Source organism: Hyla sarda, chromosome 8, assembly GCF_029499605.1.
Source record: "Hyla sarda isolate aHylSar1 chromosome 8, aHylSar1.hap1, whole genome shotgun sequence".
Classification (NCBI taxonomy): Eukaryota; Metazoa; Chordata; class Amphibia; order Anura; family Hylidae; genus Hyla; species Hyla sarda.
Window position 1 is genome coordinate 159,657,156 of NC_079196.1, and position 18,047 is coordinate 159,675,202.

The 18,047-nt window shown below is 44.0% G+C and overlaps 1 protein-coding gene across 3 annotated transcripts in view; it reads left to right on the plus strand.

Moving 5' to 3' along the window:
• Nucleotides 1–18,047, plus strand: part of ABCC1 (ATP binding cassette subfamily C member 1) — a 222,725-nt gene that overhangs the window by 186,184 nt on the left and 18,494 nt on the right. For all 3 annotated transcript variants that reach the window (XM_056536365.1, XM_056536367.1, XM_056536366.1), the window contains 2 exons: nucleotides 1,054–1,180; nucleotides 2,591–2,692. In XM_056536365.1, coding sequence (XP_056392340.1) covers nucleotides 1,054–1,180; nucleotides 2,591–2,692 — 229 coding nt within the window. The remainder of the gene's footprint in view (nucleotides 1–1,053; nucleotides 1,181–2,590; nucleotides 2,693–18,047) is intronic.

Genomic DNA, 18,047 nt, shown 5'->3' on the forward strand with positions numbered 1-18,047 from the left:
GGGTACACCCATCTGGCGGATTTACTGACAGTACAAAAACCTTCATAGCTCAGGAATGGAGCAGCAAATTACTAAAATAAGTGTCCTTAGACTCAGAGCACCCTAAGACTTCAAGAAATATTAAAAAATAATGGGGGAGATTTATCAAAACCTGTGCAGAGGAAAAGTTGTCCAGTTGCCCATAGCAACCAATCAGATCTCTTCTTTCATTTTTCACAGTCCTTCATGAAAATGAAAGAAGCAAGTCTGGATAGGCCAGAGGTTCTCTTTAGGGCAAGATTCCCACAATGCAGTCCAATTTTACAAATTGGCCTTAAATATAAACATTCTTTCAACAATGAAACAATTATAAGAATAGTCTATTTTTGAACAGTTTCCTAACTGTCCAGGTCGAAAGAACACAACTTATTTGGAGTGTGATTGCTTCAGAAAAAGACTATATTCTAAGCCTTTTTGTTATAGGCAAAGTAACACAATAAAATCTCAATTTGGATTCATACATGGTCCTGATTTATTAAAACTGTCTGATTTAGCCATAGCAACCAATCATAGCTCTGATTTCAAAAGTTACCGTAACTAATTGGTTGCTATGGGTATTTAAGACAATATTTGACTGTTTAAGTATATCTGGGTCATTGTGATGTTTTTGTTTTTTGGCTTTTTTTGCATTTCTGAACAGTCAAAAAAGGAAACAGTGTTCAGTTAAACAAATAAAAAACAGTCTTTCCTTTCATAAAGTACCTGATAAAGTCTGGCAATTATAATGTAAAGCCCACATAGTCAATTTACAGTCCACTTCTTACAAAACACATAGTGAGGATTCACTAAAGCGTTTCCCATAGGCAAGACATGGATTGAATACTAGCGTTGCATTTAAACCACACCACCTTTTCCACAAAACCACATTCACATCGAAAAGACAAAAAAAAAGTGGTGCAAGTCATGTAAGCCAGTTCTTTGGATGAGGTTTTATGCATATTGCTCCAGATTTTGATTTATCTCCTCCAATGTGTGAGATTTATCTTTGTATTGTCTATTGTTATCTGTTCTCAGGTGGTTGGCAGTAAGGCTGGAATTTGTCGGAAATGGAATAGTCCTCTTTGCCTCCCTGTTTGCTGTGATATCTAGGTATACACTCAGTCCTGGTTTGGTTGGGCTCTCCATTTCCTATGCTTTACAGGTTAGTTGGTCTCAACAGTTTCTGCTGCTGTTTTTAGTTTTATTTGATTTTATTTAGAAAGAATATAGCTGGAAGGTAACCATTCTCCATACAGACTAATATGGATTATGGCATGGCAATGGTTTATAGTGTGTAAAACTAGTAACCATTTTCCTTTTTAGGTACAAACAGGCTTGCACGATATAAACGTATAGAGTGCTAATGCTATTTAAACAGAACTCTGTAAGCTTTAATATAATCCTCAGTATTCAGGAAAATGGTTCTGGTTTCACTTTGTATATATAGAACAGGGAATTTTTAGCACCCGCGATATACGCACTTAGGAACAGTCCATGCAGTGTAGTGTTTACATGTACTCCTCTGAGTCTACACAGACCTTCCAATGTGTAACACTGCAACACTCCCAATGTATTAAGTGGAGAAGAAAATGACATTATAAATCCAGAAATATATGGAATACCTGTTGACCAGCTACGGTTCTTTCCGAAGTTCCCTTTTTATTCTCCTATTTTTAAAGTTTTGTCATAACACCTTGGTTTCTATTTAAAGAACAGCAGCCATGCCATGCTGTCTTATGGGAGTATGTATTATGCTGAAAACATCAACATGTTTTCTCTTTTATGGTCTCTTCACACGTACAGTATTCTGTGCAGATTTGACGCGCATGACTTTCTGCTGCAGATTTCACTGTAAACTGAATGACCACAGCTTGAAATCCTGCACATCAAATCTGCACAGGATACTGTACGTGTGAATAGACCCTAAAAGGTTTATACATACTGGCCTCAGAAGCTGTGCAGACGCTCCAACAGGGGATGCTGGCAAGAACACTGTGTGGCGTGGGGAAGTCTCCACTAGACAAGTGCTACTAGGCTGTTGTCCCAAAACAAGTGCTACTAGGCTGTTGTCCCAAAACAAGTGCTACTAGGCTGTTGTCCCAAAAGAAGTGCTACTAGGCTGTTGTCCCAAAACAAGTGCTACTAGTAAATATTTACAAGTTCACATCGATTGCTTGGCAGCTCTTAGTACCATCAGATAGGGCAGTATAAACACAATGACAGCATGTGGTAGAAAGAATATGCAAAGCATGAGAGCTTTCCTTCCAGAACTCTCTGTGGAGCAAGAATGGTCTTTATAATGCTCTCCTAAAGGAGAAGCCTTACCCCTTTGGTCCCAGTATGTGGTAGGAATTGCTCTTCCTAGGAGCATTCTCATAGACAGACAGAATGTGGGAAAGTGCGCAGTGATCCTGCAGATATTCTGTGTTGACAAGCAGATCACTATGCCTGCTTCATTACAAAAAACAACCTTTCAAAGATTGAACACATTACACTCTTCCAGTATAATCTCTACTGCCTGCCTCATGATTTACCTTATCTACAATGCTTTGTATTTGATATTACTTCCTAGGTGACAACGTACCTGAACTGGTTGGTACGAATGTCCTCAGAACTGGAGACTAATATTGTGGCAGTGGAGAGAGTGAAAGAATATGCAGATCTGGAGCAGGAGGTAATGTGATTACTTTACGATACCTTAAGTTATCTTAACAGATAAGGGCTCGTTTACACGGCCGCCTGCCCCCGTCAAAAAATCCCTGTTCTGCAATCCGTTTACTTCGTTTGCAAACGGCTGTAAAAGGATCCCATTGATCTCAATGGGATTTTTTTTACAGTCCTTTATCACCCATTTGCATCCGTTTTGTTTGTAATCCGTGATTTTTGACGGCCAAAAGACGTTGAATGCAGAATTTTTTTGGCCGTCAAAAATGACTGAAAGACGGGTCTTTTAAATTTAACATTGAAGTCTATGGCAAACGGATGAACCTTTTAAGGTCATCTGTTTGCCCCAAGTTTATAATGTCCATAATTACATCCGAACATGCTCAGAAGAGGTGACATCAGCAGACTCCTGCAGTGTTGTGGGACTACTACTGCTCCCATCATGGAACAGACTTGTTTCCATGATGTAAGTAGTAGTTCCCCCAGCTCAAGGAGTCTGCGGATGGCTGGGGAGACTACATTAGTGCTTGTAATACTACCCCCATCATGAAACTGAGTTGGTTCCATGTTGGGGGTAGCAGTACAGGGGGTGAGGGATTGATCGCACTGGGTCTCACTTCTGAGACCCGATGCAATCAGAAGTTATTAACCAGGGGAGCAGGCGGCATGCTCCCCAACCCTGCGATGTAGATCGTGCGTGTTTTACTTTCATTTTAAATACCCCGCCAGGAGCCCTGAATGGCCGGTACCGAGGGGCCATTCAGGGCTCCCGGCTGGGTATTTGAAAATGAAAGTAAAAAACACTATGTACATCCAGGGTAGCAGGGCATGCCGCCTGCTCCCTGGATAACTTCTGATCGCATTGGGTCTCGGAAGTGATATCCGGTGCGATCAATCCCTCAGTCCATGGGACGTTGTCCCATGATGGGGGTAGTAGTACAAGCATTAATCTAGCCTCCCAGCAGCCTGCATACTCCCGCAGCCGGGGAACTACTACTCCCATCATGGGAAACCATCTGTTCTATGATGGGAGTAGTAGTAGTTCCGGCTTCAGGAGTCTGTAGACAGCTGATACTAACTGATGAAAAACTGATGCAAACGGATGCCACTAAATAGCATCACTTTGCATCAGTTTGCGTGCGTTTAAGAGGCAATGACGCACAAAATCTAGACGGGGACAACGGCTGTGTGAACCTAGCCTTAGACACATTTCCTTGTCTTTTCTTTGTAGTTCTTAGTTTCCTAAGGAATATATAAAGTTTTTTTTGTTTATAGATTTTTTCTTTTTTTTTTTTCTTTTACTTCCTTAGTGGTGGAAACACTATAGGTTGGTTATCCTTTGTAGTTTTTTTTTGTTTTGTTAAAAACAATAACATGATAAAAACAGTTCTATCATGTTATCAAATATCACACAAGCTTCCACCACCTACCCATGTGGGTGTGGGGCTGAACAATTATAAATCATTATATTCATATATATATATTTATTTATTTTGTATTCCATTTTTCCAACGTAAAGATATCATCATGTATCATCTCCATTTTTTTTTTTTTTTTTTTTTTTAAAATACTAGTCAGGTACTTGAAAATATGGTGGGGGGTGAGTCATTATCATCTTTGGTGGACATGCTTTACAGTCAATAATTTTCAGCGGTGAAAATGCTGGTGTGCGTCAAATTTAACAAATGGCACATATGCTTTTTTTTTATTTATTTTTTTACATATATGGGGTTGTATGAGGACTTTTTGTTATTTTTACGCCGTTCGTCACTCGGGACCATTAACCCCTTAAGGATCGGGGTTTTTTCCGTTTTTGCATTTAAAAAATCATAACTTTCAATTTTGCACCTAAAAATCCATATGATGGCTTATTTTTTGCGCCACCAATTCTATTTTGTAATGACGTCAGTCATTTTGCCCAAAAATCTACGGTGAAACGAAACGGGGGCTTCCATTTCTACATAGTACATTTTTCGGTAAAAATGACACCTTATCTTTATTCTGTAGGTCCATACGATTAAAATGATACCCTACTTATATAGGTTTGATTTTGTCGTACTTCTGGAAAAAATCATAACTACATGCAGGAAAATTAATACGTTTTTAAAATTGTCATCTTCTGACCCCTATAACTTTTTTTAATTTTTCCATGTATGGGGCGGTATGAGGGCTCATTTTTTGCGCCGTGATCTGAATTTTTGCATTGATAGGACTTATTGATCGCTTTTTATTCATTTTTAAATGATATAAAAAGTGACCAAAAATGCACTATTTTGGACTTTGGGATTTTTTTGCGCGCACGCCATTGACCGAGTGGTTTAATTAATGATATATTTTTATAATTCGGACATTTCTGCACGCGGTGATACCACATATGTTTATTTTTATTTACACTGTATTTTTATTTTATTTTTTTTATGGGAAAAGGGGGGTGATTCAAACTTTTAATAGGGGAGGGGTTAAATGATATTCATTCACTTTTTTTTTTTTCACTTCTTTTTTGCAGTGTTATAGGTCCTATAGGGACTGATCTTTATCATTGATCACTGGTTTCTCATAGGAAACCAGTGATCGACGATTCTGCCGCATGACTGACTGCTCATTCCTGGATCTCAGGCACTGAGCAGTCATTCGGCGATCGGACAGCGAGGACAGCACTGTCCTGTAAGCTGTTCGGGATGCCGCGATTTCGCCGCGGCTATCCCGAACAGCCCACTGAGTTAACCGGCAGCTTTCACTTTCGGTTTTAGCCGCGCGGCTCAGCTCTGAGCGCGCGGCTAAAGGGTTAATAGCGCGCGGCGCTGCGCGCTATTAGCGGCGGGTCCCGGCTTCACTATGACGTCGGGCCCGCCGTGATATGATGCGGGGTTACCCCGCGTTGTATCGGGGGAGCAGGACCAAGGACGTACAGTACGTCCTTGGTCCTTAAGGGGTTAACATTTTATTTTAATAGTTCTGATCTTTTCCCTTTTTTTTTATTTGTAAAATGGGAAAAGTTTTGTACCATATAGAGAAACACATGTTAGATCAAAGAGCCCCAACATGTGACTCTCCATCTGTTGAAAAACTACAGCTCCCAACATGACCACACTGTCAGGGCATGCTGGTAGTTGTAGTTTTGCACCATATAGAGAGACACATGTTAGGGCAGTGTGTCCTCTAGACCAGGCATAGGCAACCTTTGGCACTGCAGATGTTTTGGACTACACCTCCCATGACGCTCTTTCAGCCAAAATGCTGCCAAAGCATCTTGGGAGATGTAGTCCAAAACATCTGCAGTGCCGAAGGTTGCCTATGCCTGTTCTAGAGGTTATACCATTTGTCTGTGCCTAGTCATTTTTAAGTATGGTCCCTGCCTTGCGGGGACTTGTGCAAAAATGGGAGGTTTGCAACTTTTTTTTTTTTTAAAGTCGCAGTGATAAATTCCTGACCTCTGCATGCGCTAAGGCTGTGTTCACACGATGGAATGTCCGCACGGAGGGTCTCCGTGTGGACATTACGGACACTGCGGGGTGCTGGCATAATATGCCGGCACTAGGAACGCAGAGGAATGCGTCATCTCATAGACTGCTACGCATCCTCCTTTCATTCTGTGTCTGCGGACATGGAAAATGGAATTTCCATGACGGAAACATCTGGCACAGAAATTACATTGTGTGCACAGCACAGCAGAATCCCATTGAATTCAGCTGTGAATACGGGAAAGAGAGAGGCGTGCTCATAGTGTGATACTGTCAGTGTACAGATGTTCAAGTGCTGGGTTATTGCACCTTACCGTAATATGTTGTGCTCAGAGCATAACACCTCGAGCGTTTAGACTCACTGAGAGCCAGTGATTCCAGATGGTGCCTGCCTCTGCGCCCTTTACCGTGACTTGCAGGTCCTGTGGGTAAATAGGAGCAATAGGGGGGAAAATTAGCACAAGATAACGGCACCTTCCATCAATTCAATAAAGCTTGCCAGAGTTGAGTAAAATCAAAAAGGCAGTTTTATTGTTAAAATGCGACTTAAGACGTTTCTAACTCTGACTGGGTTCTTCGTCAGACAGGGGGTTACTAACATAAAAAGCACCAGATTTAAATATACATGCTGCTGACCGCTATCGGGTCATGGTCAGCTAGAGGTCACGATGATAAATTAGAAAATAATAAAATTAAAACAATACAAAAAATAATACAATTTTAAGAACTGGGGTTCAAGAAATGGTATTGCACATCAGGCCAACTTGAAAAATGGAAATTCATACAACTACTGTTAGCCGTTTTCAGTTTCTGCAGCGCTGGAGACCCCTCGGTTGGAACCCACTGCGTTCAGTGATGTATGTCTTCTCCTAGTGGTTGTGTAGCTTGTCTCTCCTAAGATGTTATATTCAGCTGGGGATCAGATCACTCATAATGAAAGTCAATCGCATGGTTGCAGTAGGTATGTATAGTTGATTGTTTTTGGTTGTGTGAATAATGTATTTTTAGTAAGTCCATACATAGTTGTAGTCTGACATATTCGGTTGTGCGCTTAGTCCCTTGTAGCATTAGAGACACCTGTCACAATGTCCCATTACGATGTGAATAGTATTAAAAGGCATGGTTGGTTGTAGTCTCTGTATAGACTTTTAAGTTTTGGAGTGTTTCGCATTCACACTGTACACTTTACGGTTAAAATAACATATCTTTATTTCTTTATTCTGTGGGTCAATACAATTAACCCCTTAACGACAATGGACGTGTATACTTGTCCATGTGCCATTAAGGTGGTATGGCGCAGGCTCCCGACTCGAGCCCGCGTCATACAGGCCGGCCCTCAGCTGATTCTTGTAGCTGTGGGCCGGCGTTAATAGCTAACATGCGGCGATAGCCGTGGCCGGCTATTAACCCTTTAGATCGCCGCTGTCAAAGCTGACAGCGGTGTCTAAAGGTGCCTTTATTCCATCCCTGGTGGTCCAGTGGTGTGGATCGCCCCAACGCGCCCCCAACAGCAAACCCACCCCCCCCCCCCCCACCCCCGCAGCGCGATGGGGGGGGGGGGGGGGGTGATCCACTGCTGAGGTAGCCTGAGGGCTTACTTCATGTCCTGTGTAGGCTCCGGCGCTCAGAATGATAAACTTTACACTTTAACCCCTTCCTTATTAAGTTTTAAATCACCCCCCTTTTCCCAAATTCCATATAGAAAATATAAAAACATAATAAAAATAAGCAAACATGTGGTATCGCTGAGTGCGTAAATGTCCGAACTATAAAAATTCAAAAGTCCAAAATTGCATATTTTTGGTCACTTTTTTATACCATAAAAAAAGGAATAAAAGCAATCAAAAAGTCAGATCAAAAAAAAAATGGTACTGATTAAAACTTGAGATCACGGTGCAAAAAATGAGCCCCCATAGTAATCTGTACGCAGAAAAATAAAATAAAATTATAGGGGTCAGAATAGGAAAATTTTTAATGTATTAATTTTCGTGCATGTAGTTATGATTGTTTCCAAAAGTACGACAAAATCAAACCTATATAAGTAGGGTATCATTTCAATCGTATGGACCTACAGAATAAAGATAGTTTCATTTTTATTTATTTTTAACTATATTGTTCTTGTGTAAAACTACATAAAAATTTACAAACAGGTGTGTCCAAGTGGAGTTAAAACCCCAGAGCAAAAGGACAAACAAAGCAATAAAAATACTCGAGAACCAATACATGGTCAGATCAAGATCATGGCAATATAATAACATATAGAAAACCATATTAGTTCCAAAGAAGAGCAATATAGTGAGGGGATGGAGAGGGAGGAACAACAATCAACACCGGGGAAAGGGAAAGGCCACAAGCCAAGGACATTACAGGAGGGAGAATTAAAAGAGAAAGAAAAGGGAAAGAACCTGTCCCACGGCTCCCATATGGAAAGAAATTGCGGAATGGAGTTATTCAGGGAAGCGGTAATGGACTCTAAGGAGCGAATTTCTCTTATCCTAGATATGAGGTCATCCTCAGAAGGGAGGGGAGGTGTGTTTCCAGTGCTTAGCAATTAGGGTCTTGGCAGCTAAAACCACTTGCAAGAACAACTTGAACGGACCTTTGGCCAAGGGCTGGTACGACAGGTGTAGCAGATAGACCAGGGGATCCAAGGGCACCCCAACCCCCAGAATCTCCCGAATCAGACCCTGCACCATTCCCCAAAACTGTGTAATCAATGGGCAGGACCAAAATATATGATATGTATCACCTAACCCCACCCCGCATCTCCAACATTGAGGGGGAATATCAGTGTTTAATCTATTGAGCAAGACCGGAGTGTGATACCAGCCCATGAGCATCTTGTACTGTGTCTCTTTGTAAGCCGTGCAAATGGAGGCCTTAGAGGCCCTATCCCATATCACCTGCCACTGGGGCAACGAAATGGAAGTGTGAAGGACCTCCTCTCAACGCCCCATATAGCAATGAGATGGGGTGGCATCTTCCAGGGGAGAGAGCAGAAGGGAATAAATGCTCGAGAGGAGTCCCTTTGTCTGGGGCCCATTCCTACACAACCGTTCAAAGCTCGTGGGGAACGACACAGAGTACCCCGCTGTGAAGACAGGTAGTGCCTCAGTTTCATATAGTGGGTCAATTCAGAAGCAGGGAGATCCGAGCGAGATTTCAAATCTTCAAAAGGTAGGAGGGTGCGGGTGACAAGGTTCACTACATCAGCCCAACAAAATAGACCCCTAAAACCCCATTCCCTCACCATACGAGAAGTGCTACCAGGGAGAAAAGCCGGGTGGTACAGGAAGGATTGCATCGGAGAGAAGCTTAAAGCGGTTAGCGCAAAAAGTCCAAACATACCGGGTGAAGGACATAGGGCCCAAAAGAGGATGAGTATGAGGGAGAAGTGGGAAAGACCATAAGAAGGTGTTAAAGGTGTACCGGTGCCAGCCAGAGTTTTTCAAGCTCCATCCACTTACTATATGCCCAGTGAGTAGACCAGGCAGCCAGGTGACGCAGGTGGGCCGCCCAATAATATTTCACGACGTCTGGTACCCCGAGTCCCCCCCATAGACCGACTAGCCATCACAGACATAGGGAGCCTGTGCCTTTTAGCATCCCAAATAAACCGAAAAATAGCAGATTGAAAGGAGCGCAGCGTCGCTAAGGGCACCCGCACCGGTAGCGTTTAAAAAAAAAAATAGAGTAGTTTAGGGAGTATAGTCATCTTGACCGCAGCAATTTGCCCAGAAAAAGGAGATATATTGAGACCTCCACTTTTCCATTAGGGACCGTAGCTCTCAGAACAATGAGGGAAACTTGACAGAGTAGAGAGGCATAACTAGGAGAGAGAGACCCCCAAATATTTTAGAGCAGAAGGAGACCAGCGAAAAGAGTAGCTAGAGCGTAGTTGCGATACCAGATCGGATGGAAGATTGACAGGCATAGCCTCCGACTTGGAGAGGTTAACTTTGAAGCCCGAAACCAGCCAATAGTCATGCAAAAGTTTGTATAACTTAGGCAAGGACAGAAGAGGGTTAGTGAGGGTAAGCAAGACATCATCTACAAAAAGACAGATTTTAAAAGACTTTTCATGAAGCGTAACTCCCGAGATGTCTGCGCTCCCCCGGATCAGGGCGGTCAGTGGCTCAATACACAAGGCAAAGATCAAGGGAGAGAGAGGACAACCCTGTCTAGTGCCATTATAGAGAGTGAAGGACGAAGAAGAGGCAGACGAAAGCTTAAGAGAAGCAGTAGAAGAGGAGTAGGGTTTTGAGCAAGGTATCATTAAGCCATCAGTGACAGCGAAGAGAGGAGGAGGAAGACAGAGAGAAGGAAACAAGGACAGGGCTATGATCAGACCAGGAGATAGGTTCCATAGAAGCAGCAGAGAGCATACGCACCAAGGGGAGGTTCCCGAAAAAATTATCAATTCGCATATGGAGCTGGTGGGGGTGAGAATAAAAGGAAAATGAGCAATCTGACAGGTGGTTAATGCACCACAGGTCGTATAGCGCACCCGATCGGACCAACTGCCGAAAAAGGGTAGAGAGCCGTATCTGGGAGTGTCTATCGGCCGACGGAGAAAAAACTAAAGTCCCCTCCCAGCAGCCAGGCCGAGGGCGGGTAGGCACGTAAGCATTGTAGTACCCGACGAAGGAAGGGGATCTGCGCAGAGTTAGGGGCGTAGACATTACAAAGAAGTAAAGGGCTGTCCCCGAGGGAACCATGGATAATAAGAAATCTCCCTGCCGGGTCAGTAAAAGAAGAGGAGACTTGCAGAGGACAGTGTTGGGATACTATTATAGCCACCCCAGCTACTTTCCTATCAGTGGAAGCTAGAAATGTCTGTGGATAGAGATGATGTAAGAACTGGAAGCTACCCGACCTGTCAAAGTGCATCTCCTGAAGAAAGGCTTGAGGGCCAGCAGTTCCCTATGAAGCAGACGCCGCTTAGTAGGGGAGTTAAGACCCTTCACATTCAGAGAGACGCACTTAGCCATGTGGGAACTGGAAAATGTGGACAAGAGGCAGTGTGTAGTACCCACTCAGACCATAGGGAGGGAAACAACGGGGTCCTCCAGATTCCATATAGCTCCACAATGTAGGACCGGACCTAAGAAAAAAGAGGGAAAGAAGAGAAGAAAAGAAATGGTCCAGGGGACACACTGAACACGAACCAAGAGAAACACATGAAGGGGAGACAGACAGGCACAGCAGGAATAAAACCCGTAAGGAAAACATAAGCACAATAAATGAAAATAACGAATGAACCACTGACTCTAGAGCCAGAGATGAGACCTTAGTGAACCCAAACAGTAGCATCATGAAACCGCACAATAACATTTCACGGTTTGTCATGGCCTCGAAGGGGGAAATGGAAGGACACGTCAGAGAATGGGAATGCCAAGAAGAGATTAGGAATCCCACTCAGAGGCCAGGCCAAACCACTGCTCCACAAGTGTACCCACAAGAGGCACCACAGTATCAGAAAACATAAGGAGTGACCCTTAAGGGCAAAATCAAAGACAATTAGTCAACTCTAAAAGCTACACAGTCCACAGCAAAGTAGACTGAGCCCAATGCCAGCAACTCCAGAGATAATGCAGAAGTCCAAATCAGGGCGGTCGGGACCGGGAGCCAGCAGCGACCGGGGTGCGCCGACCCCGGACATCTCCAGGACACCCCCCTCCAACAGGTTGCCAGAGCACAGGCAGGGGAGGAGGAGGGGGAGTCAGAGCCCAGTCCGGGAGCTTCGGAACCTGAAGATCCAATGAGGCACAGAATTCAGGGATGTCTGCATGAGAACGTAGTACAGCAGAGCGTCCATCTCAACGTGCTTGTAAAGCAAACGGGAATGACCATCGATATGGTATTTGCGCAGAACACAAGGCAGACGGAAGGGGTTGCAGCATCTTCCTCTTCCGGAGAGTAATCCAGGACACGTCCTGGAACAGCTGGATAGGGGTCCCATCGAAATCAAAATTCCGGAGACAGCGGGACTTCAACATGATCCGCTCCTTCAATTAAAAATTAGTAACACAGCAGACAACGTCACTGGGAGGACCATTGGTGGGTCTAGGGCGGAGCGCCCAATGGTCACGGTCCAATTTGATCCTATGAGAGGGTGGCTCACCCAAGATCATGTTAAAGATGGCTTCCAGAGTGGCGTAGAGATCTTCATCTCTGGTTGCCTCTGGGAGGCCCCTGACTCTGTTATTACGCCTGCCCCTGTTGTCCAAATCCTCCACATGTGAGTGCAAGTCCCCCAGAAAGTCATGCGCACTTTCCAGGTCATCGACCCTATCCGAGACATGTTGAAGGTCCTTACGCATGTCCGCTATCTCCGCTCTGCAGGCATCTCTCACCTCTCCAACAAGAGCTTTAAGTCCTCCTTTGTGGGCAATTGAGACATTTGAGAGAACAAGAGAGGTCAGGTGTGGCTGATATGGGAGCCGGGGCCCCTGAGCACATAAGGGTCGAGTCCAAACCCACTTCCCGACGTGGCGAGAGGGCAGGCAGAGAGGGTGCCACCACAGGCCTGAGGGTGGATAAAGGGACCGGAGAGGTCACCCCCCTGGGACTGTCTGCTGTGTTCCTGGAAGCAGCCATATTGCTTTGAGGGTTAGGTAGGGCCCCGCAGGGAGAAAAGGCACAGGAGGCAGCAGGGGCAGCAGAGAGAACCGGACCAGGCCCCCGAGTGGAGAGGAGACAGGTGTGGACCCCTGGGAAGGCAGTGGCGGGACCACAGGGGGGAAAGCGCCAGGGGAGCCCACAGGATGCAACGTGGATGAGGCCCCAGCGGAGGCAACTGACCCTGAGGGCACTTCAGAGTCCAGGGGAGGAGGGGTTAATGGAGCCGCAGAGCGCACAATGGGGTCCCGGGAGGGCGATGCAGGCACCGCTGGGGAGCAGGTCACAGGGCAGGGGAGACACTTACTGCCTTAGGAGCGCTGAGGTCTACTGGCGAGGGCTCCCACCCGGCAGCACACAGAGCAGCCTCCAGCACATCAGTCACACAGGAACCAGATGAGGGCAGGTGCTCCTGTTGCGCAGCGCACCCGCTGCGCCGGGGTCCAGTGTGGAGCAGCTCCGGCGGGCAGCGCACTGCCTGGGGTTGCAGAGGTCTCCCTGGAGTAGCTGCTGTCTCCGATGCAGGTCCCACGGCGCGGAAGTGGAGCGCTCTGGGCCTGGCGGGGTGGACGGAGGTGAGGCCGGAGCCGACTAGGGCAGCAGGAAGCGGGTTATGGCTCCCGGAGGCAGGTGAGAGCCAGTACAGCTGGAGGAGGATCTCTTGCGGTGGCGGGTGCCCATCGGCATGGGGTATCAGAGTTGTGGAAGCTTATGTAGCTGATTAATGGCCTCTGGGTACGGGAGCTCTCCTCTCAGGTGGCCATCTCAGTCCGTGGCAAGCCACCCCCCCCCCCCCCCCCAAATGAGAGAGTTTAAATTTACTGCGTAACAATGGAAGACCCCAAAATTAACAAAATGGTGTATTTTTATTCAATTTTGTCGTACAATGTTTTTTTTTTTTTCCCCATTTTGCTGTAGATTTTTGAGTAAAATAACTGATGTCATTGTAGAATTGGTGGCGCAAAAAATAAGCCCTCATAAACAAAAGTTTAAGCTTTTTAATAATAGAAAAGCATGTAGCATGGGTATTATTTTAAAATTGCCCTATTTTGACCACCTAGAACTTTATAATTTTTCCATATACGGGAATGTATAATTTTTTGGCTCGTGATCTGTAGTTTTTATTGGAGCAACTCTTGCATATATGTGCGTTTTTAATCACTTTTTTTTTAGCCTGTTCACCATACAGGATTATTAACATTATATTTTGATTGAACATTAACGCTTGTGCTAATACCAAATATGTTTATTAATTTATATATTGCTGATACTAAATGTTTATTAAGGGCAATTAAAATTTTTATTTGGGGAGGGGCTTTTTCACCATTACAAGTGCCGCATTGTCGCAGATGCTTTACAGCTCCTGCACTTCCCACTGTGATCTCCTTTACGGAGTCCTGGCTCTCCCCTGGCAGAGCACGTCACGACCCCGGGGGTATTTTTGTTTTGTTTTATTTATTTGCTATCATGCAGCCATAAGCATGATGGTCATTAGGCTGGGTCCACACTACGTTTTGTCCCATACGGGAGCGCATACGGCTGGAGGGAGTTAAAACCTCGCGCTCCCGTATGTGACCGTATGCGCTCCCGTATGCCATTCACTTCAATGAGCCGACCGGAGGTCCGGTTGTAAAAGCGCATACGGCGCAAAAATGAGCCGACCGGACCGAACGTTTCACTCCGGTCGGCTCATTGAAGTGAATGGCATACGGGAGCGCATACGGTAACATACGGGAGCGCGAGGTTTTAGCTCCCTCCTGCCGTATGCGCTCCCGTATGGGACAAAACGTAGTGTGGACCCAGCCTTAGTCTGAATGACATGCTTTAAAAACGCTGTATGTAGATACCTTTTTATAGGAGCCGCCATTTCCCCCAGTCCCAGCAACTGTTAAAACATTAAAACTACAGATCACAATGCAAGAAATGAGCCCTTCATACAGCCTTGTATAAAAAAAAAATGTAACTTTAAAGTCAGTCAGAATAGGGCAATTTAACCCCTTAAGGACCGAGCCCTTTTTCACCTTAAGGACCAGAGCATTTTTTGCAATTCTGACCACTGTCACTTTAAACATTAATAACTCTGGAATGCTTTTAGTTATCATTCTGATTCCGAGATTGTTTTTTCGTGACATATTCTACTTTAACGTAGTGGTAAAATTTTATGGTAACTTGCATCCTTTCTTGGTGAAAAATCCCCAAATTTGATGAAAAAAATGAAAATTTTGCATTCTTCTAACTTTGAAGCTCTCTGCTTGTAAGGAAAATGGATATTCCAAATATTTTTTTTTTGGGGTTCACATATACAATATGTCTACTTTATGTTTGCATCATAAAATTTATGAGTTTTTACTTTTGGAAGACACCAGAGGGCTTCAAAGTTCAGCAGCAATTTTGAAAATTTTCACAAAATTTTCAAACTCGCTATTTTTCATGGACCAGTTCAGGTTTGAAGTGGATTTGAAGGGTCTTCATATTAGAAATACCCCATAAAAGACCCCATTATAAAAACTACACCCCCAAAGTATTCAAAATGACATTCAGTAAGTGTATTAACCCTTTAGGTGTTTCACAGGAATAGCAGCAAAGTGAAGGAGAAAATTCAAAATCTTCATTTTTTTACACTCGCATGTTCTTGTAGACCCAATTTTTGAATTTTTGCAAGGGGTAAAAAGGAGAAAATTTTTACTTGTATTTGAAACCCAATTTCTCTCGAGTAAGCACATATGTCTATGTTAATTGTTCAGTGGGCGCAGTAGAGGGCTCAGAAGGGAAGGAGCGACAAATGGTTTTTGGGGGGCATGTCACCTTTAGGAAGCCCCTATGGTGCCAGGACAGCAAAAAAAAAAAAAACATGGCATACCATTTTGGAAACTAGACCCCTCAGGGAACGTAACAAGCGATAAAGTGAACCTTAACCCCTTAAGGACGCAGGACGTAAATGTACGTCCTGGTGAGGTGGTACTTAACGCACCAGGACGTACATTTACGTCCTAAGCATAACCGCGGGCATCGGAGCGATGCCCGTGTCATGCGAGGCTGATCCCGGCTGCTGATCGCAGCCAGGGACCCGCCGGCAATGGCCGACGCCCGCGATCCGATCATTCAGAACGCATAAATGTCCGAACTATTAAAATAAAATGTTAATGATCCCGTACGGTGAACGGCGTGAACGAAAAAAAAAAAAGTCCAAAATTCCTACTTTTTTAATACATTTTATTTAAAAAAAAATTATAAAAAAATGTATTAAAAGTTTTTTATATGCAAATGTGGTATCAAAAAAAAGTACAGATCATGGCGCAAAAAATTAGCCCCCATACCGCCACTTATACGGAAAAATAAAAAAGTTAGAGGTCATCAAAATAAAGGGATTATAAACGTACTAATTTGGTTAAAAAGTTTGTGATTTTTTTTAAGCGCAACAATAATATAAAAGTATATAATAATGGGTATCATTTTAATCGTATTGACCCTCAGAATAAAGAACACATGTCATTTTTACCATAAATTGTACGGCGTGAAAACAAAACCTTCCAAAATTAGCAAAATTGCGTTTTTCGTTTTAATTTCCCCACAAAAATAGTGTTTTTTGGTTGCGCCATACATTTTATGATATGAGTGATGTCATTACAAAGGACAACTGGTCGCGCAAAAAACAAGCCCTCATACTAGTCTGTGGATGAAAATATAAAAGAGTTATGATTTTTAGAAGGCGAGGAGGAAAAAATGAAAACATAAAAATTAAATTGTCTGAGTCCTTAACCCTTTAAGGACTCAGCCCATTTTGGCCTTAATACCCTACAGGTGTTTCACGACTTTTGCATATGTAAAAAAAATTAAAACATTTTTACCTAAAATGCTTGGTTTTCCAAAAATTTTACATTTTTAAAAAGGGTAATAGCAGAAAATACCCCCCAAAATTTGAAACCCAATTTCTCCCGATTCAGAAAACACCCCATATGGGGGTGAAAATTGCTCTGCTGGCGCACTACAGGTCTCAGAAGAGAAGGAGTCACATTTGGCTTTTTGAAAGCAAATTTTGCTCTGGGGGCATGCCGCATTTAGGAAGCCCCTATGGTGCCAGGACAGCAAAAAAAAAAACCCACATGGCATACCATTTTGGAAACTAAACCCCTCGGGGAACGTAACAAGGGGCTAAGTGAACCTTTATACCCCACAGGTGTTTCATGACTTTTGTATATGTAAAAAAAAAAAAAAAAATTTTTTACCTAAAATGCTTGTTTTCCCAAAAATGTTACATTTTTAAAAAGGGTAATTGCAGAAAATACCCCCCAAAATTTGAAGCCCAATTTCTCCCGAGTACAGCGATACCCCATATGTGGTCCTAAACTGTTGCCTTGAAATAAGACAGGGCTCCAAAGTGAGAGCGCCATGCGCATTTGAGGCCTAAATTAGGGACTTGCATAGGGGTGGACATAGGGGTATTCTACGCCAGTGATTCCCAAACAGGGGGCCTCCAGCTGTTGTAAAACTTCCAGCATGCCTAGACAGTCAGTGGCTATCTGGCAATACTGGGAGTAGTTTTGCAACAGCTGGAGGCTCCGTTTTGGAAACAGTGGCGTACCAGACGTTTTTCATTTTTATTGGGGAGGGGGGCTGTGTAGGGGTATGTGTATATGTAGTGTTTTTTACATTTTATTTTGTGTTAGTGTAGTGTAGTGTAGTGTAGTGTTTTTAGGGTACAGTCGCACGGGCTGGGGGTTCACAGTAGTTTCTCGCTGGCAGCTTGAGCTGCAGCAGAAAATTTGCTGCAGCTCAAACTTGCAGCCGGATACTTACTGTAATCCTCCGCCCATGTGAGTGTACCCTGTACGTTCACATTGGGGGGGGGGGGCATCCAGCTGTTGCAAAACTACAACTCCCAGCATGTACGGTCTATCAGTGCATGCTGGGAGTTGTAGTTTTGCAACCGCTGGAGGCTCTGTTTTGGAAACAGTGACGTACCAGACGTTTTTCATTTTTATTGGGGAGGGGGGCTGTGTGGGGGTATGTGTATATGTAGTGTTTTTTACTTTTTATTTTATTTTTTTGTAGTGTAGTGTTTTTAGGGTACAGTTGCACGGGCGGGGGTTCACAGTAGTTTCTCGCTGGCAGTTTGAGCAGCGGCAGAAAATTTGCCGCAGCTCAAACTTGCAGCCGGATACTTACTGTAATCCTCCGCCCATGTGAGTGTACCCTGTACGTTCATATTGGGGGGGGGGGGGGAACATCCAGCTGTTGCAAAACTACAACTCCCAGCATGTACGGTCTATCAGTGCATGCTGG